Genomic DNA, 27230 nt, shown 5'->3' with positions numbered 1-27230 from the left:
CAGATACATAGAAACTCGGACCAAGCAGTTTGAGGATAGTAACAACACAAATCCTTTTAAAACAGCATCCACTAATTGCCATAGCATGGACATGAGAGGTCAGTACACCAATGCAGTTGTAAATGAACTGGTGAAAATGGTAGGTCCTAGACTTACTCCGTCACCGCACATATATATAGTTCACTGAGATGTTTGCCAAATAAAGTGCGTTGAATAAATTACGGTAAGTATCGGGAGATAAAAATCATTTATGTGACTAAGTCCCTTATCATGGCATTTACACATTCCCACCCACTCGGATGTAACCCGATAAAAACAGCCTGACATCTTGAATCACTGCACACATTTATAGCAGCAGACCCCCCCCACCACTCCCATACCCCACCATGGCAGTCAGTTTGGTCATCAACTTTCCTGATCCACCTTAACAGCTGTAGTCTGAGGCACACAGGCCCCCCTCAGTTGACACAGTCAGAGAAGGGAGAGGGCCGTGAAAACTAGGGCACAGCAAAACTGACCCCTTTCCCTCAAACTAGAGGCACAAATCCAACAGAGAGAGAGACAAAGAGTGATAGGGTGTAGGCTGTTCAGGAGTGAAGGCCGCGAAAATCCACCATCGAAACCTCCAGAAGTCTGACGTCCCCACAGGACCTCGGTGCTACTCATTTCTTCTTCTTTGGACATCTTCTTGTCAGTGTTTCCACGTACAAAACTGCACCATGCACAAACGTACGAAGGTGAAGATCACGTTCTTTGTGATCCTGGTGGGTATGGCGTCCATGTTCACGGCGGTGGTGACGGACCATTGGGCCGTGCTGAGCCCGCGGGTGGAGCAGGTGAACGCGACGTGTGAAGCGGCCCACTTTGGCCTCTGGAGGCTGTGTAAGAAGGTCATCTACATCAGTGAGGCGGACTACAATGGAAAGGGTTGTGGCCCCATCAGCTTACCTGGAGGTAAGACGAGATACACGGAGGCGGCTTATAGCTTGGACCGGAAAATCTGCACCGTCTGTGTCCATCCTAACCCTGAAACTCTCTGTCCAATGTCTGAGGCTACCTAATGTAACACTGACCAATTTGGCACTTTTAAAACATTCTCAGTGTCTATAACTATTGTTAAAGAGGATACACTAACTGCTGATCAAGAAATATGTGCCATCACACAGTATAAAAAACAGTATTTGGATTGTTGTAGAGATTGGGTTTGGTGGAAGGGGGTCAGTTAACTCTTGTTCAGGGCATGGTTCAACACTTAACCATTGACATCAAGCACCAGTCATCTTTGCAATGTTGCCAGCTAATGTTCCTCTTAACCACAAGGCTTCCTGGTGTGGAAAACTGCTTGTCAAGACAATTATTGAATTGAGATATTGGGGCTTCAGAAGCCGGGAAACAAGGCGTAACTACCCAACAGTGCGAGGATTAGCCTATGCTACAATACATAGCACAACAATAAGATAAACTAAGCTAAGTCAAGCAATTTCAGACTGACCACAACACTTTCAGACTAATCTTGACCTTTAAAGTCCCAATCCAGCTACTTCCCCACAGTAATTAAATGACGAGGTGTCTCTCCCCCAGCTCTTAGCAACTAAGACCTCTTGCAGCTGCAGTATCCTCTGAGTGCCAGCTATTACAAGTCTAGCTCCAATGCCTTAAAATACACTCTATAATGACCGCAGTTGTCATTTACTCCAATCAAAACAGGACCCAGGGCAGGATTCAATCTGGACCACGGATGATCCGTTTTGTAGCGCGGTTGACATTTAAAAGGGTAATTTCCAATTTAGCCGACATCTGCAGCGTTTACTTTGAATGCGATCTCTGCGACTGTGGTAACATTGCCTTTTTAAATGGTGCATAGCCAAAAAGGGCCGATCGGATTCAATCCCGGCTTTAACCGACCTTTGAATGACAACTAATGCTTTGATCCCGCCTTACTAACTTGTGATGACTCACACTAAATGTTGTGAGTCAATATCACATTGAGTGAGAAATAAACGCATAGACAGGAAGGGGACGAATTGAGTGGAGCTTGTAAAAGCAATACAACACATTGCTTTAGTAATGGTCTGATACAAAGCAGAAGGAAGGAAACACACTTTCTGATAACTTATGATACATTCTGCACTGCGTTTCTGGAGGTCTTTCTGACTGCTCCGCCATTTGAACACCTCAATCGCCAAAGGTCCCAATGCCCGAACATACACACCTTTACAACAATCTTGGATAGATTCACTAAAGCAAATGTGCCCCCCTCCATAGTTAGCTCAGCTATGGGCTTCTGGGAATTTCATATGTCGACTGGTACAGGCACGTTCATGAACAGATGGAAATGCCTGGTTGAGGCTCATTTTGTAAACATTCTTGGCTGACCCCTCCTAGTTATAAAGAATCAAGGGATTTATAATGTTAAGCTTGGGGCATTCCCGAACCAACAGCACAGTCAGATAGTGGTAATGTAAGGAAGAGTGTTGGGAAGGCTATTTAGAGATACCCAAACTTGCAATGTCTTATTAGATACATGGTGTTATGTACCATCAGACGTAGGCCTATCGTGGATACATTTGGTGGCCAGTGTGGGTGAGATGCTCTTGGCATCTCTCGACGTAGGGCTGGCTTTTACATTTTTGAATGATAACTCATTGGCGAAACTACAGACAACACACTCCTTCACTCTGATCACAAATGAAAAAGCCTAAACTTCTTTTCAAATGGTCTTTATGGGAAAAACTCAATGAATATCATGTTACTAAAACTCCCTTGTAGCTAATAAAATGTGACTACATTGCTAATGCCACACACGCAGTGAGTAATGGCATTGCGTGTGAGAAGTAATGCAGTGGATAGGCGCCAAGATGAATATAACCTTTCTAGTATGTACAAAGCTAGACACCAGGGTTTCATTTGGTATCGCTAGCTCTATTTGAGAATGAATAGCAATATTTATTATAGCCCCACATTTTAATGAGAGAAATGCCAACCACTCTCGTCTCTAAGATGATGACACTGTCGAAGTGACCCTCCATGAGTTTTGCCATCCGAGTTGCAATAAAAAATGTATATATATATATATTATAGCTGGTAGTCTACAAAGATCAAGTTCTGTGAGGAGAAATGGAGATCTCTGTATATATGTACATATAGGTTGCTTCCCACTTGTTTCTCATCTTGTTTGCCTTCCTAAATAATCATAACAGATGGTTAGAAAATAAGAATTACTGTGAAACAGGATATTGAGATAATTGACTTCATATGAATACTATCCAGAACAGCAAACATACAATCTAGGTTAGGGATGTGACGAGATGTTCAGCCAAAGCCAATATAGCAACTGTTACAGAAACAAAGATATCGGTGGGATCTTCTGTTGTGCGCAGCACTATGCAGCCGGCCAATGAAGGATAAATATAGGCCGTGTAAATACCCAGCTGTCCCGGGGTAAGAGCCGTGAGGGAGTCAAGTGTGTGCACACCTTCAGAGCCCTACTGAGTGACAAGGCCACCTGCACAAGCCAGGCATAGCCCTTCAACCCCTAACCCCCTCCCTGGCGCTGCCCTGCTGCCCATCGTTCAAAATGATTTCCCGTCCCCTGGGGGTGGGCTACAAGGGTCCTGGGGTGGGCTAGTCAAAGCCCTGGCATGTAGGCAACCGGGAACTTCAACCACATACCAGTCCTGGGAGAGGCAACCCGGCTGTGGAAGTGCCAATGGTGACTTGTTCGCAATGTTGCATGTTGGTCTTTCTGGCTTGCCTTTCTGTATAGAACGATCTCAATGGGTTGACTATCTAATGGTGGGTTATATTTCCTTATTTCGATTTTAGGCGTGAGCTGAAATGTTTGTATTTAACTTGTGTCTCGTATTCACCCTAGCTGGCAGCATCGGATACAAGCTAGAGTGGTCAGGGGGGATTTTTCTGGGTGGGTCATTTTCGTCTACAACACAACACATGCTGCTAGCTATAGCCTGTGCAACAGGCAAAGAGAATGAAAACACGGGCTCAGAGAAATGCCTTACACAGCACCTTATGTTGATGAAATGGCTGTTAATACACAGTCAGACACACTCACTGTGAAGCACCTCAGTGCAACAAGAGTGGAGGCTTATTCTGATCTCCTCACCGTCAAGACAGGTGTCGGATTGTTTAGTAGTGCGTAGAGTTTCTGTTTTGAGCAAGTCGGCTAATTGATACGCTGTTGAGTTCCATCGGGTGCTATTACTTAACGTCTCCTTGAGATGTTGACGTCGACGAAGTGGCCTCCTGGTTAGCGTGCGGTTTGGACTCCTTACATTCGCACTGACATATATATACCCTGTTGGTGTGGAGAGGCCTTGGGTGTCACTGGGATGTTACACGGTGGGACAACACCGGCATTACAAATCCACTCACTGATAGACAGAGCATTGTCTGGACATGTGCCAAGTGATAAGGTTCCAGGGTGGAATTAATACAACACAAAGAGAGCCATGGCATCTGGTAGTGTGGGGCTATATTCATGGATGTGGATAGACATGGGGGGAGCCTTACAAGTCCTTACAGAGACCTGGGTTTGAATTCCAAGCACATATAATGTAAGACAGTTCCTGGAAGGCCTGAGTCTTTTCTACCCACCATTAGACTTTTTGAGTGTCCTCCAATGCCATTAGAGAGCACAGCGGCACAGACCGTGTGTGGGTCCAAGCGAGCGTGCATGTGTGCTTGCCTGCGTTCATATTGTGTCTGTGTGTCTGTGTCTGTGTCTGTGTCTGTCTGTGTGTGTGTGTGTGTGTGTGTGTGTGTGTGTGTGTGTGTGTGTGTGTGTGTGTGTGTGTGTGTGTGTGTCTCTCTAAAGGTGAGGATGGGAGTGCGTAATGAGGACATCAAAAACTAATGAGGCGAGCAACGCCTCCGCATAATTGGCATAATCCCTGGATTTAGTGTTTCAATTAACAAACACAGAAAGACAACGACACAGCCCCAATGTCTGTTTAAGTATCTCATAATGCAGCGTGGGCTATCTCTCCTCTCAGCGCAATGAAAGGGCACTTGGTCTTCAGCATGATGACAAGAATCACTTCTGGTCCATTATGGTCATTAACAAAGGAGTTTGTGGTGCGGAGAGATACTACCGAAGCTAGAGCCGAGGCTTTTGTTTAAGGGGTGAACGACTTAAAATGGCTGGGTTGAGCTGAGGTGACTCGGCAATTTACCTTTTAAGGACCGAATGCACTCTGACTCTTCTATAAACTCTCTCTCTCTCTCGCCAAACCAAAACATTGAATTCTGCCTCCTTTTCATTCCCCTACCCGCCTTACTCAATAAAAAGAGCAGACAAGCCAGTTGCTAGGTAACCACCTCTGTGTTTTCCCTTGATGGCCAGTCTCTGTCCTCATTCACAAAAACATCCTCTATGTGTGAGAGTCAAAACATTAAAACATTTAGATCCCTTTTCATGGTCCTTTACCTTACCAAAACCAAGGTTTTTCCCAGCGGGCAATACTGGTTACAACTAAGTTTTTATGACATCATTGTCAGGTTGTATACTAGTTGTATAAGATTGTTTTGTGAACAGCCTTTAAGTAACCAAAAAAATACATCTTTATCTGGTGGAAATCTGGTGATTTGACTAGAGAACAACCTAAATGTGACATATTTAACTTCAGGTTTTCATTCTGTCCTGAAAAAGACATCTTTACCTGGCTGTAACACAGACCAGTTGGTTGTACTCTGATTTATATGATGTCTTCTCAACCAGAAAACCAGTTTACTCCGAGAAAATTAAGTCATTAAAACATGTTCCAAATTTGGTCTGCTGGGTTCTACTCAATAAAGAATGCTTTGCTGGTGCCATGTATGGGCGCCAAATCCAGGTATTTGAACTTGCACATACTTTGTGTATCTTTCTTTATTAGCCTTCTCTGAGTAATGCATCCAAACTGGCAACCCCACCCACCACTAACTCTATCTTCCTGGGTGTCCTGGGAGGAATTATCTCCAGCCCATGTGTATGTGTGGATATGAGGAACGCTGGAGCCGATGTGATAACATGCTTAGCTCACATAATTCGACATGAAAGCCTGTCACTTACTCACCCGTGGTCCCTGTAGTTGGCCCAGCACATTAGATGCCACGTATCTGATGCAGAGCAGGCCTCTCCGGTGACAGAACAGAGTTGAGCGACTCTGAAGTGTCCCCTAACGTCTGAGAGACGAGACACACAGCGGTCGACCGCCGCCGTTTACAAATATAGTTTCCCTGGCGAATGGATGTTTTGACGTTCTGGCTTAGCATCAAAGCGTAGGGCGATACTCCTAGCCCTCTGCAATCGCTGTGATCGTATTCTGTGGATCAGCTTTTACTTGTGCTTAGCACGGATCCCTGGTGGTTAGCACATTGGGCCCGAGTGAATGGGATGCCCCTATAGGCTGTTGCAAGTTAGGGGAAGCTAAAAAATTATAAAGAATTGCATGCATCTATCTATTTGCGGACTAACGTAAAATAGCCTTCTATTCGTAATATGATGAGTAGATTGGATAGTCATAAACTAGGCTAATAATATAACTAACTCACTGTTCTCAAAAAAAATACCGTTCTGCTTTTCTTTTCCTTTCTTTGCACACGTCCAGAGCCTGGCCCCAGCTAGATGTTCATTTGAATGAGGATCCTAAAAAATCTGAAGAAAATTGGCCTTTTATAAACACATTTCATGCAATTCTACGACACCTTCGTCTCCATAACTGGAGACTAGCAGAATCTTTAACGCCACAAAAATGACAGGCTACTCTGACAAACTCAGATCAATAAAAACGTCTTGACTGCAACCATCTAATCGAGGCCTATGAAAAGGGGAGACACAGGCTATGACTTTCAACTAGCCTGGAGGATGAAATTATTGTCCCTACAGGAGCAGGGACCCAATGAATAAGACACTGAATATGCGCGCTCACCGGGTATATGGCCGATGGTCTCCGCTATAGAGTGCCAATAAAATAGGCTACTGTTCGCTCAATAGCCTACTGTGAGTTGAGCATTTTGATAGCCTAACTTCACTGACAGCCGTAAATCAACAATCAGCTATTTGAAATGCTGCGCAGCCTGCCCAAATTGCGCGCTTCCCAACTGTAGGTTATGCCCTGTCCTTGTGATTTAAAACAATCCACAGCTATTTAAAAAAAAATAAGCGAATCATCCTCTGTGGCTAAATCATACTCTCTGGTGTAGTGTTTTGAAGGAATGTATTTATTTTTGTATACACAGGAGTAATTATATCATTTTGGCAAGTTCAATTAAATGTACTTCCAATTGGATGCGCCGCTTATGGATGCCCAACATAACCTACACTAACAAAAAATCTGACACTGTCAATCAACATGGCGCAGAGAGAGAAGGGTTTTATGTAAACTCAGCGCACACCATAAAATAAAAGTTGCGCGCCTAAATGTTGATCCGTGTTGATTAACAACTGTTACACCGCAACTACAGAATGCTTATTCATCGGTACCATATAAAAGTAGTTTAAAGGTAGTCCAGGTAAAAAGCATCAAAATCCTTTTATCTTTTTTTTATAAAGTTAGCGTCTTTACATTTGCGGAAGATCCGTGAAACAGTTCTTGGTAAACACATTGGTCTATTGTGCTACTGTATTTCCGAAGTGTTGTGCATCTATTATGAAGTAAATATAGCTATTTTCACGATTGTTTAGTAACGTCTGTGATGTTCCGCGTATTGTTGAGAAACTGCACATTGTCTGAAGTGCTACAATCTGAACCTCCAGCTGACTGTGTTTTCATGTCTCCCACAGCGGAGAACTGCACCTACTTCAAACACTTCACTCCAGGGGACGAGTCTGAGATTTTTGAAGTCAAAACACAGAAAGGTAAGGTTTCTTTTGTGCCTCGTCCATACACAAGTTAATAATGGCCTAACAAACACACCATGATTCGGTTTTGTAACTTTCATGTACACTGAGTGTACAAAACATTAGGAACACCTTCCTACTATTGCGTTGCACCACCTTTCGCCCTCAGAACAGCCTCAATTCGTCGGGGCATGGACTCTACAAGGTATCGACAGCGTTCCACAGGGAAGCTGGCCCATGGTGACTCCAATGCTTCCCACAGTTGTGTTAAGTTGCTTGGATGACCTTTGGGTGATGGACCATTCTTGATACACATGGGAAACTTTTGAGTGTGAAAAACCCAGCAGCATTGCAGTTCTTGACACACTCAAATCAGTGCGCCTGTCACCTTCTACCATACCCCGTTCAAATGGCACACATACACAATTTATGTCTCACTTGTCTCAAGGCTTAAAAAGCCTTTAACCTGTCTCCTCCCCTTCATCTACACTGATTGAAGGAGATTTAACAGGTGATAAGGGATCATAGCTTTCACCTGGATTCCGCTGTTCAGTCTACGTCATGGAAAGAGCAGGTGTTCCTAATGTTTTGTACACTTGGTTATACACTATAAATACAAAAGTATGTGGACACCCCTTCAAATTAGTGGAATAGGCTATTTCAACCACACCTGTTGCTGACAGGTGTATATAATCAAGCACACAGCCATTCAATCTCCATAGACAAACTTTGGCAGTAGAATGGCCTTACTGAAGAGCTCAGTTACCTTCAACGTGGCACCGTTATAGGATGCTACCTTTCCAACAAGTCAGTTCGTAAAATGTCTGCCCTGCTAGAGCTGCCCCGGTCAACTGTAAGTGCTGTTATAGTGAAGTGGAAATGTCTAGAAGCAATAACGGCTCAGCCTCAAAGTGGTAGGCCACAAATGCTCACAGAACGGGACCGCTGAGTGCTGAAGCGTGTGGCGTGTAACAATCATCTCTCCTCAGTCGCAACACTCACTACCGAGTTCCAAACTGCCTCTGGAAGCAACATTAACACAAGAACTGTTCGTCGGGAGCTTCATGAAATGGGTTTCCATGTCCGAGCAGCCACACACAAGCCTAAGATCACCATGCACAATGCCAAGCGTCAGCTGGAGTGGTGTAAAGCTCGCCGCCATTGGACTCTGGAGCAGTGGAAACCTGTCTCTGGAGTGATGAATCACGCTTCACCGTCTGGCAGTCCGATGGACGAATCTGGGTTTGCCGGATTCCAGGAGAACGCTACCTGCCCCAATGCATAGTGCCAACTGTAAAGTTTGGTGCAAGAGGAATAATGTTCTGGGGCTATTTTTCATGGTTCGGCTAGGCCCCTTAGTTCCAGTGAAGGGAAATCGTAACACTACAGCATACAATTACATTTTAGAAGATTCTGCGCTTCCAGCTTTGTGGCAACAGTTTAGGGAAGGCCCTTTCCTGTTTCAGCATGACAATGCCCCCTGTGCACAAAGCAAGGTCCATACAGAACACCATTGAACACCTTTGGGATGAATTGGAACGCCGGCTAATGGAAAGCCTTTTCCAGAACAGTGGATGTTGTTATAGCAGGAAAGGGGGGACCAACTCCATATTAATGCCCATGATTTTGGAACGAGATGAGCAGGTGTCCAAATACTTTTGGTCATGCAGTGTATCTTCAAGAACAGAAGAAGTGTATTCTTTGATGTCCTTCTGGCAGAATGTTTCATAAGAGAAGATTCAAAGGGAACAGTCATACAAAAAATAGGCAACTCGGGACATGAAACATGGGTGGTGAATAATACAAGCCAAATTGGATACATCTCAACTCAAACAGTCCATGGTAGGCGCAAGGCAGTTCTGCCCGTTCTCTCCTAAGTTTCATGGACAAATGCTTATAAAAACAAACGCACAAAGAACCAGACATACTGCTTCATTCTAAGCTTTGCACACAGAACCAATGGTGATTTGGTCATTCTTAGAATGTGTCCATCAGCCTTGAATTTCAAAACAAGCAGAAATGTTTAAGTATATAGATTTTTCCCAGGATACCAAGTTAACTGAGTGGATGTAAGCTCCGACAGGTAGCGTCAATGGAACTCCATGTGACAGAGCTAATCCCTGTCACCACCCATTCCCTTCTCTCCTGGATAGTTTCCTTCTCCCATCACCCCTCTAGCCCCCTTGGTGACCCTGCCAGTACTGTGCACATGCTTGGCCCATTAGAGACATGTACTCTCACATATGACAGGACTTCCATGTGATGCACGTAAGGGCGCCAAGCACATGCAGGGCCTTGTCAGACCCAATCAGTAGGGTGTAAATCAGAATAGATTTACGCACGCACGCACGCACGCACGCACACACACAGCTATGTCTTACTATACTTGTGAAGACTTTTTGGGGTCCAACAATTGATTCCCATTCAAAATCCTATTTTCCCTAGCCTCTAAATGAATCTTAAACCTAACCCTAATTCTAACCCTAAACCCTGAGCCTAAAATAGCCTTTTTTACAACCTCCCGGGTGGCGCAGTGGTCTAGTGCACTGCATCGCAGTGCTAGCTGCGCCACCAGAGTCTCTGGGTTCGCGCCCAGGCTGGGCTGGGTTCGCGCCCAGGCTCTGTCGCAGCCGGCCGCAACCGGGAGGTCCGTGGGGCGACGCACAATTGGCATAGCGTCGTCCGGGTTAGGGAGGGTTTGGCCAGTAGGGATATCCTTGTCTCAGTATGTAAAATGTATGCACTCTACTGTAAGTCGCTCTGGATAAGAGCGTCTGCTAAATGACTAAAATGTAAATGTAAGTAAGGACCGGCAAAATGTCCTCACATTTGGTACTTTTGGACTTTTGGTACTCAAGTATATTAAAACATGTACACACACACCTTTTAAGCCCCTTATGGTCCTTTGAGAACCCTCTTTCAAAGTCACTGAGATCTCTTCTAGCCATAGTAGCCAAAATAATGGGCAACTGGGCATTTTTATACATGAACCCTAAGCATGGTGGAATGTTTGAATTGCTTAATTAACTCAGGAACCACACCTGTGTGGTAACACTTGCTTTTAATATACTTTATATCCTTCATTTACACAAGTGTTTCCTTTATTTTGGCAGTTACCTGTATATTGGTTTATACTCTTCAAGAACAAAATATGTGTATTCTTTGAAGTCCTTTTAACAAATGTTTCATAAGAGAAGATTCAAAGGGAGAGTCATAAAAACAAATAAGCAACCTGGGATATGGGTGGTGAATAGTACAAGCCAAATTGGATACATCTCAACTCCATGCTAGGCGCAAGGCAGGGCTGCCCATTGTCTCCTAAGTTTTATGGACAAATGCTAACAAAGACCAAAGCACAAAGAGCCAGACTTTGCACACCTTTGAACACATAACCAATGGTGCCTTGGGGCTGGATTCAATCCGCATCGGCAAAGTTTAGCGCTACAGTGCGATTGAAATTTGAACGTAATTTCCGATTGAGCCGATTTATGGGGAGTCCTAGCTGTCAATGCAGTCTCCGCTGATGCGGGAAGATTGCCTTTACTTTCCTAATGCGCTGTAGTGCATCTCTTCAGCACTACGGGCTGAATGGGGCCCTTGGTCTTTGTTAGCATTTGTCCATCAGCCTTGGTTTCAACACAAGCAGAAACATATGGAGTTTTCCCAGCATACCAAGGGACGAGGCCAAGTCAACTGAATGGATAGCCAGCTAGCACATTTGGTTCCTAGGAAATTGTGGAAATGTACATTTTTGATTTCCCATTGGTTCTGCGAACGAAGCCATATGTTTCCTGACCGGTAGAACAGATTTTTTTTTAAATGTTCTGAAAATGCAATGATACATTTTTGATTTCCCATTGGTTCTGCGAACGAAGCCATATGTTTCCTGACCGGTAGAACAGATTTTTTTTTAAATGTTCTGAAAATGCAATGATAATGTTCTGGGAATGTTAGTTTAGGTTGCAGGTAGGTTCTGAGAACGTTTTAATATGGTTCTCTGAAAGTTTTCCTGGGAGGTTTTTGTTTACTTTCTGAGAACAGAAATTATAGGTTATTTGGAGTTTTTTGAATAACTTCCTTAAAACTTTCCCTGAATGTTTCAAGAACATGGAAAACTTGCTTGGGCATTAATCATGCAAACACGTAAATTGTTTTATTAATGCACGGCGTCAGTGAGATTCAAACCTATGATCTTCTGTTCTCTATCCATGGAATTAGTCCACTGCGTCACCAGGACAGAGCTAGCATGCCATGTTTGTTTGTTGTTTACAAAGCTGTTCATTTTAGTCTATTCAAACAGACCCCATTTCAAAGGACTCATTAACATCAGGTGTGGCCAATTAGTGGAAATGGACAACACACTTGAACACACTTAGCAAGATAGAGGATAGAGTTTTGTTGACGCTGAGAACAGAATGTATATGTTCTAAAAAACATTCTTAGAACGTTCTTTGAACTAGTGTTGTCACGATACCAGTATTGCGATACTACAATACCAGATTTTCCATGGCAAAAAAAGAAAACACAAAGCAGACTCAACTCTATGGTCCTTTAAAACCTACTTTTGTAAAATATTGTGTGCTATAGCTTGGAAAATAAGCAAATGTGACTCCGGGTGACAACATAAGACTTCTTGTATCCAACGTTAGGAAGGTTTCCCTCAAGAAATTTAGTCTGCTTCATAATTTGTTTCCTTTTCTTCCTTACTTCCTAGTAGCGCGATACTGGTATCGTGACAACGTTACTAATGTTTTCTTGTGGTTTTTATGGAAAGAACATGACTTGCGGAAAACGTTATGCTGAAGTACTGAAATTCCCATAAAAAAAACATATGGTTCTCAGAATGTTATGCGTTAGCTGGGTATACGATCTGGCAGGTAGCATCAATAGAACTCCACGTGACAGAGCTAATCCCGCTCAACGCTCATTCCCTTCTCTCTTGGACATTTTCCTTCCCCCCCATCTCTCCACTAGCCCCTTCTGTGACCCTGCCAGTACTGTGCATGTCTGGCCCATTCAACGTATACACTCACATATGACAGGACTGCTAAGCACATGCAGGGCCTTATCAGACCCAATCAGTAGGGTGTAAATCAGAATATATTTACGCACACACACACGTTTTTATAGTTTATGATGTCAGTCAGTTTGTAACATGGTTTATGAGGACCCACCTTTCCCATGGTTCTGTCAATGAAATGAACACAACACATTTTTTTTATTTTATATGTAGAAGATACATCTTACTTCAGATTTGTTCAGCGGATCATATTGAAATAATATACCTGTAAATTCACAGGCTTGTAAGGACATATGGTTAAAAAGGACTTTCTTTCATATTGCGGTTTATAAGGACATTGTGTATATGAGTACATATAAGGAGAGATGTAATGGATATTTGCTCAAATGAGCAATAAGAAGCAGTAGACTGTCTCAGAGTAATTGCCTCTTGTGCTTCTGAACGAGCATCGCTGGTGTGAAACTGGCTACTGCCAGTCTGTGATGTAATATTTTCAACCTTTTCTGTAAAGAAACGTAAAAACTGTTTGCATAGATCAGGAGATGTCACTGTTTTGATGTGCAGGTGACCATGACAAAACCTTTTGATGTTCCGAAGACGTCCTAACGTCTCCTTTTTGTTTGCATGGTTCACTGGGGAGTCCTGCAATAAGAGCTATGATGCTAATATTTGTGTAAACACTTCCGAATTGTAATATGTGGGTGTCAACCATTTCATGGGTGCACACACTATAGGTAAAGCTATATGAATGTTCAATACGTACAATAGGCTGAACAGTGTGTTGATTTCACACAGTTCTTTTGCTCACTAGAAAAATTTGATTTGAGTCTTGGTGGTGTGTTTCCTGACCGATTCTGCATTTGGTTAATGATGTTTGTCCATCATGAGACAATAGGAAGCCTATTTTACTTCCTCAAAATTCCCAGAATGAATCTAAGAACTCAAGAAATCCGTAATTAATTTTGACGTTTTTACAGAGGATGTTTCAGTTGTGCAATTTTACATCTAACTAAGGTGTATGGTGCAGTATTTCTCAAGTACAAAAAATGCATGACGTGTTGTCTTATGTAAACAAAGTCGGAGCTGCTGGGCAGGTCTGTCTCACTGTCTACTATTGGATAGAGAGCAATCACTGCAGCTGTTCACTCCATGTTCGTGGGAAAATGGACATCGTCAAATCAAAACCCAACCTTCATTTACCCGTTGTGACGTACGGATGTTCCAAACACCGTTTTAGACCAGACTTTGACTAAATTATTTTTTGTCAATTTTGACACTAAAATAACTGTTTCTGACTCATACCGATGCCACATAGGCCGTTTTTAAAAGGGATTTGTTGCTTTTTAAAGGAAGTCGCTCTCTAAAGTCCTGCAAAAAACATGGTTTGAGGACTAACAACATGGTGTTTGTTGAATTACATGAGTACATGTCTAAAACACGGTTTTATGACAAAATACACCTACGTCGGTTTAAAGCAACAAGCAGAGTGTGGCTGCAGCAGGTCGGGAGAGAGGTGCAGCATTTCAGAGGGAGAAGGATGCAGTGTATTGCGGGATGAGCAGTGGGCTCTCTCTTATTGCAGGACTTTGACTGTGAGAAATCCCCTTCCCAGTCAGTCTATTGTGTGTATTGGAAATTCATATTGCAACGTACAGCCTTACCTATGAAGTGTGCACCGGTGAAATGGGGTATCAGCCTAGTGAGTAACAACCACAGATTACAATTCCAAAGGTTTTACACAAATATTAGCATCGTAGATCTTATTGCAGGACTTTGACTGTGAGAAATCACCCCCCCCCAGGCAATCTATTGTGTGTGTTGAACATTCATAATGGACTGTAAAGTCCTGCAATAATATTATGACGCTAATATTTGTGTAAACTCTATGGAATTGTAATCTATGGGTGTCACTGAGTAGGCTGATACCCCATTTCATGGGTGCACACTCGAGGTAAGGCTGTACATTCCAATATTAATATTTAATAGGTTGACTGTGGAGGTAATTTATCGCAATCAAAGTCCTGCAATAAAAGCTATGACACTAACAGTTGTGTAAACTCATAATATATTTACACACACATCTCATGCTAATGGCTAGCCCCAGAGACAGAAATAGCCCTTACTTGAAATGTAGCACTGACCCACACATTTGGTATTCTTCACTCCTCAATAAACCAATGGGTACCATTTATATGGAACGTGGCCATAGAGCTACAATCCAGGGCTGTCAGTACGACTAGCCACGGGCAGCTCCAGCTGAGCAGCGTACACAGAGCTAAACTGAAAGTGTCACTGGGATAATAAATCACTAAAGCACCAACAGAGCGCAAAAGAGATCTTTCAGCCCCGTCAGACATTAAACCACTGATCCAACCTACTCTGAAACCACTCACCCCTCTCTTTGGGGTTGCAAGGGGAAGAGAGCTAGCACTCCAGCAGGATGTAGCATGATTCCAGAACTACTCAAGGGGTGAGAGTCACCATCTTCCCCCAGCATGAGATGAAGGGGAGCCCCCGAGGCGAGGCTCTCCCCTGGGGACCGATTCTAGGAGAGCAAGCGGAAGATCAAAGCCTAGCTCCTCCATCCACATCACAACACCAACATAACTGGAATGGCTGGTTAAGCAGCTTGGAATAACAAGCCAGTAAACAACTTACAGTAACGCCAAGTGTATTTCTCTCCTTTGGTTGAATAAAGATGGCTGCCTTACTGCAAGAGGAACTTTTTCACTGGGTAACATGGCTCGCATTTCACACAACAATTTTGACTTAAAGCGCAATGCAATTTCAAATGTGGCCTAGTTATTTCATTCTGTTAGTTAGTTTGATTGATTTAGGTAGTTTGACTGATGGCAGATTCCACCAACCGAGTGAAATTCCGTCTTCCTTATCAAGCTTCACACTCCTGTTCAGAGAGAGCTGATCATTTAAAAAAAAATCTTTAATTGTCCTTTCTGGGACTGTACAATGAGGTGACAAACTAAATTGGTCTGCACATGTAACAATTCAACTATTTTCTCAGGCAGAAATTAAAGCCTAATTAAAAAATCCACATAAACGTTTGCACATCCAGTTACGCCCAGCGCTGCAATGTAATGAAATATCATTTATATAATTCAGCTGGAGGCATATGGACTCATGTTGCTCTGGAATAAAACAATCTTTCTTGGTAAGCCTCCTATCGGCTTATGGCTGCTTTTATATACACATACACAATAAATGAATCCCCACAACCCACAATAATGACTTTTGCTTACCTTTTAGTGTACTGTAACGTAAAATGAAAACAAACTAGAGTATTGAAAGTTAATTCATGCAGATCCAGTTTAGAGAGGTATGTTGGTGTTATAGGACGGAGGAAAGTAGCACCCTACAAGTTTACAGGTTGTACAATTGCTTAAGATAAAAGTTGCCCTTAACCACAGATCTAGGATCAGATTACCCTGCCCTCAATCCTAACCTAAACCATTAGTTGGATGGGAAAAATGTCTGACCCTGTATCAGTGGTTAGGAGCAACTTTAACCTCCTATGTTGTGTATTTATGTACTTTGTAACTCGGTTAGTAGAGCATTGTAACGCCAGGGTAGTGGGTTTTATTCCCAGTGTAACGGATGTGAAATGGCTAGCTAGTTAGCGGTGGTGCGAGCTAATAGCCTTTCAATCGGTTACGTCACTTGCTCTGTGACCTTTAAGTAGGGTTTCCCCTTGCTCTGCAAGGGCCGCGGCTTTTGTGGAGCGATGGGTAACGACGCTTCGTGGGTGACTGTTGTTGTGTGCAGAGGGTCCCTGGTTCGCGCCCGTGTCGGGGCGAGGGGACGGTCTAAAGCTATACTGTTACACCAGGACCACCCATATGTAAAATGTATGCATGCATGACTAAGTCGCTTCGTCTGCTAAATGGCATACTATATTATATATATATATATATTATTTTCGTAGGTCAGTGGACATCTTGAAGTGACCTCTATTTGCTCTCTTTTCAGAGTACAATATCTCAGCAGCGGCCATCGCCATCTTCAGCCTGGCCTTTATGATCCTGGGCACCTTGTGTCTCCTGTGCTCCTTCAAGAAGGGGAATGACTACATCCTCAAACCTGCCGGAATGTTCTTCGCTTTTGCAGGTAAGACCAGACAAGCAGATAACACATGGACCTCTGTAATCTTTTGGTTGTACTGTTATCAATGTGTTAAGGGAACAGATACAGTACTAAAATCGTAATACAGTATAGCAAATTAAAAACAAATCATATCTGATTCAACTGCTTACCTGTGATTGGAGGTCATCGCCGTTAACCCATCCTCCTCTCCCGCTCCGCCCCAATCGCAGGCCTGTGCGCCATCATCTCAGTGGAGGTGATGCGTCAGTCGGTAAAGCGGATGATCGAGAGCGAGGACACCATCTGGATAGACTACTCCTACGCCTGGTCCTTCGCCTGTGCCTGCGCTGGCTTCTGCCTCCTCTTCCTCAGTGGCATCGGCCTCCTCCTGCTCTCCATGCCCCGCATGCCCCAAAACCCCTGGGAGTCCTGCATGGACGCTGAACACGAAGTGGAGTAACAGAGAGAGAGGGATGAGAGGAGGAAGAGAGTGACACTTTCTTTAAAAGCAATACGATCACGATCAACTTTGTGTCGTTCTATAGTGGAAGCAGAGGGTTCTTTCACACAGTGCTTGGGAGCAGTCCAATGTACCGAATGAAAAATACAAGTTAAATGGGTTTCCATCGCATTTTCAACTCGAACGACGACAAAAAACTGTTGCGTTATATAGCAAATGTGCTGATCTGGTCTGGGCACTCTAGCCAACAGGTCGCAGATACAGTGCGGGTAGGCTACCTACATTTTAAGATTATTATGGACAACAGCGATACAATTTTTGTCAAATGGCACTTTCACCACGTGTGAATCTCATAATTTATTTCGTCTGTAGCCTAATAAACTGCATGCTTTCCCGAGTCATAGTGGGAGGACCACACAACATACAGCATCATCGCGACTCCCAAGTTAACTTCGATATGATGGTTATTATATAAATATTTGCAAATATAGGCATTTCCAACGCCATTTCTCACATAATTAATTTTATACACAAAAACATCACATGTCCAACGAGCAAATTGTGTTTTATAAAATTGTAGAGGCATTTCCTGTTTCCATCAGCCCAGTCATTACTTTTTTCAAGTGTCAGGTAATTCATCAGCATGAAATGGTTGGATGGAAACCTGGTTAATTATACATTTTGACATGTTATTTAATGGTATAAATAGTAATGGATTGACATTTGACCTATGCATTCACCTTTTCTGTACTGTGTGTTTTGTATGATAATTCTGTACATAAGTCAATCAATTTATAACTGAGATGGTTCTCCTTATTTTCAGTGCATCAAGCACTTGCAATGAATTTGTCAAATGTATTCAGGCAGATTAAGATAAAACCAGGAAATTGTTAGAATCAGATGCCAAATTATTACTTCATGATTAAGTATTTAATATTATTCACAGCATACATAACACTAATTGTGATGTAAAGAAGTTATCAAAATGATCCGTTTTAAATCTAGAATTTAAGGTCATGTTAGATTTATAGTGAAAAAATATATATTTTCCGTTTTCAAACGGACTGACTTTTATAAGAATAATACATAGGTGTGACAGTAAATTGGAGAAGCAAATAATGCTGTCTGGTGGGTTTAGTGTGCATACCATTTAGAATGCTGAACACCAACAGTCTCTGAACCACTGAATGTGTGGGTTGCCATGTTGGAAAAGGTTAAGTTCTAGCAACACCAAACACTAAAACCCCCCCAACTTTTTAGAGCTGAGCACATGGCAGCCCAATTTCTTTGACTATTTGATCCCATTCAAATTTAGGGGAACCAAGCACTCTAATTTTAATCAAGGTATAATTTTCTGATTTTAGTTAGTGTCTGATGTATTTAACTTAGAACTCGCAAGGTTACTCAGTAGCCAACACTTTCAGGGTCTTTCAGTTCAAATGGTCAGGGAAAAACTCAGAGCCTTAATATGTACCATCTAGATCCCAGTGGTGGGCCGTCAGGGCCTGCAAGGCCTTCTCTGCTGGCCTAAACATCATCAGAATATATATATTTTTTTAAATATATTTTCCCACAAATATGTATTAAATTATTCCCCAGAGTAAGAGTTATACTCTTCATTTCATAGATTTCCTCTTGGTTGCACTGCTTCCAGCCCCAGGTTGAGATTTGGAGGGCTGGTCTTTATGTTAGATCTTTTATCCAATCATATTCAGCCATCATGTGTTGCCAGGGGTCTAAAATCTGCCCTCAGGCCTTCAGAATCAACAGTGCGGGCGCTTGTAGCTTAAAGTGAATGGAAATTAAAATTTTGTGTCAACCAATCAGCTTTAGAGTTGGCTATTATACGCCTGCTGGCTGGCTCCAGTGTTACACAGGAGCCAGCTAGCAGGCGTAGTGCGTCCACGTCTTTTGATTGGATTACCAATATTGAGAGGCAGGTCCTATGGGCAGGTCTATGCAGATCTAGGAAACTGAATTTGATAAACGAATTAATTCGCGTTCTACTAAGCTGTTTTTTCAACCCACAATGGCGGAAGGAGGAGAAGATATCGATTTGGTCGAGGATATAATTATAACGCCATTCTCAAGACGAACTTTTCAAGAAAAGTTAGACATTGTAAGGAGAGGTCGCCCGACGCCACAAAGCCTGTCACAGGCGGGAAAGGTTCGTTCGCTCGCCACTTTCAAAGTTTCAACTACGAGCGCTGTCAATTGCTCACAGGCTCCGAGAAGCACTGCAAACTGTACTGCTGGGAATGCCTATTATTTGCAAGTGATCGATTTGGTGTTTGGAGCCACACTGGCTTTGCAAACTTGAGTTGTCTGTTAAACACTGTTTACCCAAAAATGTCAATTTGTCAATTTCAAGGTGACGCAACGCCTGGTTATACTGCGTTTCTGTCTAAATGTATAGTGTCTAGAGCCATGGCATAATGATGGTAATAAGAGGTGGATTAATTCGGGTGGGACTGTGTAGTACCTCACTGAAGGCCTAGGCCCCAGGCCCACGGCACGCCACTGCTAGATCCAGTATATGGCTTTAATATATATATATTTTCCTGATGTCCAGTCTTTTCAGCCAAACTAAACTGGACTGCTCTCCCATGTTACTGTTCATCTTTGGCTTCTATGGACAGGCAGGAATAGGTGTACATTCTTTTTGTTATACTGCCTTTGTATTTACTCAGAAGTGTTAAACTAAGATTCTTTTTGATACAGAAATGTACATTACTAGTGTCTCAAAACAAGCTTGAGCTAAGACCATTGCTTTCCCCATTTGAGATTTGATTGAATAGATGAGGGCAGTTGATACAGGTATTGGCACTGTCGTACTTAAACGCTACATAAGACTTCGTGACTGTAGCAGATTAAAACTTGCTTAGTCATGTCATCTGTCCTTGCGTTTTAGAACTAGCTTTTGGTATGCAATGATGGGTTACAGTACAGTGGTTGTCTTTAGTTCTGTGTACATGTTATGATAACCATAAAACCATGCATTTATAATGAAAATAAATTCACTGATATCTAGCTTTGATGAAATCCAGTTTCCTGCATATTTTTTTAAAATTTAACTAGGCAAGTCAGTTAAGAACAAATTCTTATTTACAATGGACGGCCTAGGAACAGTGGGTTAACGGTCTTGTTCAGGGGCAGAATGACAGGTTTTTACCTTGTCAGCCTGGGGATTTGATCTAGCAACCTTTCGGTTACTGGCTCAATGCTCTAACCACTAGGCTACCTGCCGCTCTCTTTCATCCTTGTCTACTGTATACAAGACACCTGGGTCGTGTTCATTTAGGCACAACACGGAAGAAACGGGACAGACTACCTGGATTTCCCCAATAAGAAATGCTCATTTAGTTTTCTGTTGCAAAATGTTTTCCTTTGCGTGTCCCGATGAACACAAACCTGTTTGAGAAAAAAGCCTTGCAGCATGGTCATAGAGGGGATTTGTGAAATGGTTACTGTTGCTGGGAACCCTGCCGGGAACCTGCGCTGGTCACTGGCGGGAATGACAGCATGGTCTGTGGAAGCGTCCCCTCACTGTGTGTGTAGGGGGATGATGAAAGAGGAGCAAGAGCACCCTCCTTGTCCTTCCCCACATCAATACGAGTCCAGGCTTTTGAGCCGGATCTTTTCAGTCTTGATGGGTTCATTTAGATTCCAAACTCACAGCCGGAGTTAGTTTGGTGGCAGAGAAGGGGGAAAAGAGGGAGCAACCGCATGATGGAGAATGGATCAAAAACAGAAACATTGAGGAAAATACTTCAGAGCTGCCTCGGTTGATTCTAAGCCAATAGTAGCATCAAATGCCCAAGACGCAAGTCTATTGGCCTTGGGTCTTGAGTGCAAACTGTTGGGGTACTGTACACCACTAGCAGCAGTTATGGGTAGGGGGCCTATGCACCTGTGGAGACACCGGTTGAGACTGCTAAGGATAAACCGGTCCTAAGACGGATACAGTGTTGGGGTTGTGTTCCTCAGGGGCCACATTACTTCTGAGATAACGACAAGTCATATAACCTCAATGGCAAACAAGACACCCGGCGACTTAATGAGAGTAAAGTCAATTGCTTAACTCTTCGGTTCCTTTTGGGATATTGAGCCACATGGTGTGCACTTCTTTTCCACACAGGGAAATCACTATAAAACTCTACCTCAATAAAACTCTACCTCATCCAATCCAACAATTGAAGTATGTCTCTGCAATAACAACAAGAGTAACTGATTCAATAAGACACTTTAATAGAGAAACACATTTGAAAAATAAAAATAATTAAATTAAACCTTTGAAACAAAGTCGACATCCTTTATTATGACCACCAACAATTGAATTGAAAAGAGTGAAAGGGAAATATTCATCATTATGTAGCCCACCTGTGTGGATCCAGTGGAGGGGTAACAGTTAACAGGCGTGCCATTGATTTACTGTGGGAGGGGAAGAAATAGAGGAGACAAGATGGATGACAACAGGAGATGTGGTTTTACCAAAGGCTGAACACAGTGCTCTCTACTGGCTGGGCAAAAGGCTGCTCCCACCACAAAAACCATCCGTTCAAGTTAAGGTTGTTTTACGAAAGCAACGTGCGGAACCTTCGTAAGCCACTTACACGCAATGATATGTGACTGGGTCTGGGTGGAGGCTAACTGACATTCAAACTTAGTTGACGACAAACAAATTAAAAGCTTCGGTCTCGATGCAAAGTCAATCAGGTCACAAGGCATGACACGGCACAAAATTGAGATTTTGATATTGAGTAAGCAATGATAAAGGCCTGAAAAAGGCGCGGTATGGACACAAGCACAGACCTACTATTACTTACTCCTGGACAAGATTATTAAGAACAAACACTTAGAATGGCTCAATCTCTTATGTTTTGGGTTTTACGCAAATACATGTCAGACACTGTAGAAATTGTGAGGAGTAAGTCTTGCACAATTCAGAGATTAACCAACAACTAATTTGCGGAAAACTGATTCAAATTTGATATCCACTTCTTTGTAAAGACTTTCAAAGCTTATAATATGTGCCTCGTATGGCTGGGAGCAACTTTTGCCCAGCAAGATAATTTGGAGGAAAAACAACTCTTACATGAACATTACATAATTCATTGACATGTTAGTAAAATATCATACTTTTTTGTTCATAATGTCACAAGTCATTGTACACATCAAATAATAAACCAAAATGTTACTTTGTAGGGAGAGAACAAAAACATTTTTATTGTTGTTGCACAAATCAATAAACTATTTGATAAATCGGGGATATAAACAAGCCATGTCATCTTGGCATGCACAGAATGAATGTACAGTCTTACATGAAAAAAAATTGTCGAACCACAAAGCACCGCTGAAATTAAAATATCTTTTAAACGGATTTAGCGGAAAAACTGAACCAAGGACAAATAATTCCTGCAACATTGATTTTAAAAATAAGTATTCTACAGTAAAATAACATTTTATATGCCTGCAACAAAAAAACTTTGTAAAAGCAGCCAGACACCATCTTATAAAAATGAATTTAAAAAGTTATATTACTATAAGATGCTGTGACTGCCAACACGGTCCATGTCCATTTTTGTGAGTTGATTTTGTGAATTTGCATAATTAAAAAGGGCATACCTCTTCTTTTAAACAGCTTCTACAAAATTGAGGCACTCCCTAAACCTTGTTTGTAAATACCTAGAAAATGCATATTTACAAGTATGTTTTTTGTTGTGATGAACCTAAAATTCACAACCTCGAATCTGGACCTTGGAAAATTCAAATAAACTGAAGTCCCAGTAAATGTTTTGAATGATTGTTTCAACTATGTTTAAGAGGAGATGTTTTTCATTCCAACTAGATTTGCTTCCTGAATAGCTGACAGCATGTTTGACCCTTTAAACAAAAAAAACTGATTGACGGGCTCATACATTAAAATGAATGACTAAATAGTTACATAAAATTTACCAATTAGAATCCAAGGGTATTTTATTAAAATATACTGAAACATACCATTAACCAATTAAAAATAAATGAATCATGAAAAGTTGAGAGAAAATGGATTCCAGTAAATGTGACAACAGTGGCTATTACACACAAAAAATAATCTACCAAGTCAATCAAAATCAGTCACAAATTTGCATTTGATAATAATCGTCAATAATTGTCATAACAATTTTATCCTACAGGCAATTTATTTTTTGAGTGTGCACACCATACAAATGTATAAAGATTTGACAGCTTGATGGTTGTTTGCAAATTATTTTACAAAAATGCAAATAGATTTCACTCACAAGATACGTGTCACCCTAAAAACAAAATACATCACTGAATGGAATGCATGTCAGAAAAGTCCTACAAACGCCTGAACAATTTTTTCCCTTATGGTTAAAATAACCCACACTGATTGCATTTATTTGTTAACAATTGAAAAAAAATTGAGTCGTCAAAATAAAAGCAAAATATTTTTTCTGTCTAAATTCCCAGGCAAATTGCTAGGGCAAACAGACTGAATGAGTTCTCAGTCATCTAAGCAACGATTTAATCAGAGCAAGAGGTTGGTAGCTAAAAGTGATGTACTCTGTCATCAGCGGACATGGAATATCGGTGAAAAAAACTGGTATCGCAGTACCAGTACAACTCAGATGATAAGACTGAATCAAAAAGTAACTGATGGCACTGGTCTAAACCAGCCGGTATTCTTTCGGGCCGAAGTCCTACATAAGTCTAGGGTTGCAAAAATAGTGTAGGGTTACAAAATCCCCCAAATTCCCTTTTTATTTTTTAGAAATCCTGGTTGAAGAATTCCAAGTCAGACGATTCCCTAGTTGCCAACTCCCTTGCTGATTCCAGAAAACCTCAACCCGGGATTTCAGAAATACCAGGGAATGTTGGGGAAAGTTGGTGACAGGATCTTTCTCAAGCCTTTCTAAATGACCGTAAAGCTCTGAAGTGGGTCAAAGAAAAACAAGGAGATAACTGACGTCGGCCCAACATCTCACTCAACGCGAATAAAATCTTTCCAACTTGGCCGTCATCCCTCTCTATACCTTCAGATTCCCTCAGCAGCCGTGCCTTAGTTATGACTCACGTTTACCCAGCCACTCATTTATACAGTTTGTCTCAAGTTTCTCCACATACATATTTTTTTTAATCTGCAGTTTTAACTGATTAGATGTTTGGTCGACATGTGATTGGACATGTAACACTTTGGAATTTAACCCCATCACGCCATAACCCCTACTTCAAAGACAGTGGTTAACCGACTAACGGGAAAGCCATTCCAACAACTATCTTTGGGCCTCAGATGAAACGGCAGAAGAAGCAAACCATGGTTCTTCCTGAAACTAGTTTTTCCAAGTTGGAATCAGACAACAGTAGACCTCACTTCGATGTGGCTTCGCATGCTTATCATCAATCATCTATCCTATATTTTTATCTTTTAAACGAGAGGGCCAGTGAAATAAAGGAATCGACGTGCAACCAACACATTTGTATAAATGTATAATAAAGTAATAGTTTTATTCTGAATCGTGTGCGTTTGCATGTATGTAAAAATCTCATTTACTCCACTAATCTGTCACTGAAGATGATTTTGTCTAAGGTTAAGGATTAAAAGTAAACCAAATGAAGTCTAATGTCAATTCTAACATGATACAGGAATTTAGGTACATGTCTGTGGCATACAACTCAGTCATTTATTTTCTTTATATGTACAGATTAGAGGAAAATGTATCTACTTCTATACAATGTTCCATATATTTTATATGAAATTAGTTGACCACTTAGCTTTTTCCCTGTTAACACAACTATGATGAAAATCAAGACATAGAAAGTCCACTCAATTTTTTTTTAAACGGACAAAAAAAAGTGGCCAACATAACCAACTTCAACAAGGGAAAACAGACAGGCAGCCAAGTGGTCAACCAAATGTTGTGTTTTTAAAATCATTTTAGTTTATTTTTCTACTTTTTTTTTTTTTTTGCATTACGTACATATATAAGTGTACATAATATAAGCATATATTCATATATACATAATGTGCATGTATATATACCAGTAATGCATCCATTATATATACTTATGTTTTACATATTTTTTTTAATTTTTATGTCAGATATGTGAAACAGAAGAAAGATTTGACTGTTACAAATAAAAGTTTAAAACATAACAAAAAAGCTGAAACAAAAACGATGAATAGAAACGATTTGTAAAAGCACTTGTACCGTTTTTTTTTGTGTCTTTTTCACAAAAGTTTTGCCATTATTATCTTTTTTTTCTCCTTTCTTTATATTTTACATGTTTTTTTATTTATATTTTTCTAGGGGCGATTTCTCAGGGGTGAAACTCATTTAAAATAGGAATAGTATCCGTTGCTACCATTTGAACTTCCTATGCTCAGCTCTTGGAGTAGGGAAAGTGGGTCGCTGTGCTTTTTGACCTGTTCGGGACGAGCTCTGGGTTTGGGTGGGGCGCGGAGGGCACTGGCGTAGGACATGGTGGGGGGTTTGCCAGGGTTTTGGGGGCCCCCGGGGCCTTGGACGGGCTCTGGGGGGGCCTGCTGCTGCTGCTGCTGCTGTGGCTGTTGCTTGCTGTTGGGCATGAGAGGGGGGAATTGTCCGAGGTGCTGGAGGGAGTGGGCGGGAGGCTGGGCCGCAGCTACTGCTGCTGCCGCTTCAGCCTTCATCTGCTCCTCTGCTGCCTGCCGCAGGGCCTTGGAAGCTACTGGAGAGGGAGGAGGAAGAAGGATGAGGTGGAGGGGAAAGACGAGAGGCAGCAGAGCAAGAGGGGAAAGAGTAGGAAGAAGGGAAAGAGGAGAAATTAGGGATGAAGAGATTACTTTCAACTTCCAAAATATACAATACATTGGGGGTTACTTGTCAATGTCAGGAGAACAAATGGTCACTTAGGAAGGAAAATGACATTTGCTTCTGTTACGCTTGCATTGTTGGAATCATTGACAATGACAGCCACATGACAGGCACTTCAGCATGAGGATTCATCAACTAACAAGCTAACAGCCTTCAAATTGTATTCACTAGGTCAAACCCTAATGACAACCGTCAGAAAGTGAACACCCGACTGGCTCTCACCTGTCACAACTCTGCCACTGCTAGAGTTATCACTGCCAAGTACAATGAGTGCAGTAGGTTACACTTGATCTGCACTGTACCTCGTTCAGGTACATAGTCAATAGAATGCTGAATAATTAGCATAACAGTTTGAAAACGGTTTAAAAAGTAATTTGTGGTGCTTCTGACACATACCTAGGAGGTCCCGGTGTTGAATGAGTGTGCTGGCTCCGTTGCATGGAATGTTCTGGAACGGGCCAGGGCCACCTCCGTTGCCGGGCCACAGCTCAGGCGGGGGGTAGCCGTAGGGGGCGTGGGGGTGTTGGTGGGGGTGTTGGTGGGGGTGAGGGTGTTGGTGTGTGTGGGGGTGCTCCTGGGGGTCTGGCGGGCAGGGCTGTGGCTGCTGCTGGGCCAAGGCGGCAGCGTTGGCGGGGGATCCCTCGTCTGGATAGCTGGAGGAGATCCGCCGCTGGTAGAGGGGCCGCCCGGGACCCCTGGGTTCATACTGAGAGAGGGAGAAAGAAAATAACAGAGACAGGTGGGACACAGAAAGGAGGCAAGGAAGGAGAGAAAGAAAAAGACAATATAGGTCAATCACAACGTTCTCATTTCACTTATACAACACATTCACTCTTCTGCCAGAGTGCCCATTACAGTTCCCGTAAGCTGGGAACATGCAGGGAATCATGATTAAAATCCTGGAAAACTCATGGGAATACCAATAAGACGTGATAAGAGCCACGTGAGGGGACA

At 42.2% G+C, this 27230-nt stretch overlaps 2 protein-coding genes across 5 annotated transcripts in view; one reads left to right on the top strand and one right to left on the bottom strand.

Annotated features, from left to right (window-relative positions):
- The first annotated feature begins 414 nt into the window (after nucleotides 1-414).
- On the top strand, nucleotides 415-20460 carry LOC139567521 (voltage-dependent calcium channel gamma-1 subunit-like). Its single transcript, XM_071388849.1, has 4 exons — nucleotides 415-954; nucleotides 7784-7858; nucleotides 16845-16982; nucleotides 17189-20460. The coding sequence occupies exons 1-4, from the start codon at nucleotides 720-722 to the stop codon at nucleotides 17416-17418; spliced, it is 678 nt and encodes a 225-aa protein (XP_071244950.1). The 5' UTR covers nucleotides 415-719; the 3' UTR covers nucleotides 17419-20460.
- Nucleotides 20461-21645: 1185 nt separating this feature from the next.
- Nucleotides 21646-27230, bottom strand: part of LOC139567520 (probable helicase with zinc finger domain) — a 60896-nt gene continuing 55311 nt past the window's right edge. For 3 of the 4 annotated variants that reach the window (XM_071388845.1, XM_071388847.1, XM_071388846.1), the window contains exons 30-31: nucleotides 26673-26982; nucleotides 21646-26130 (exon numbers count right to left, since the gene is read on the bottom strand). In XM_071388845.1, the coding sequence (XP_071244946.1) occupies nucleotides 25754-26130; nucleotides 26673-26982 (687 nt within the window). In that variant the 3' untranslated portion in view covers nucleotides 21646-25753. The remainder of the gene's footprint in view (nucleotides 26131-26672; nucleotides 26983-27230) is intronic. The other variant, XM_071388848.1, reaches the window with a different exon arrangement.

This window comes from Salvelinus alpinus, chromosome 2 (genome assembly GCF_045679555.1).
Source record: "Salvelinus alpinus chromosome 2, SLU_Salpinus.1, whole genome shotgun sequence".
In the NCBI taxonomy this organism is placed as follows: domain Eukaryota; kingdom Metazoa; phylum Chordata; class Actinopteri; order Salmoniformes; family Salmonidae; genus Salvelinus; species Salvelinus alpinus.
This window is presented reverse-complemented; position numbering and strand designations above follow the sequence as displayed.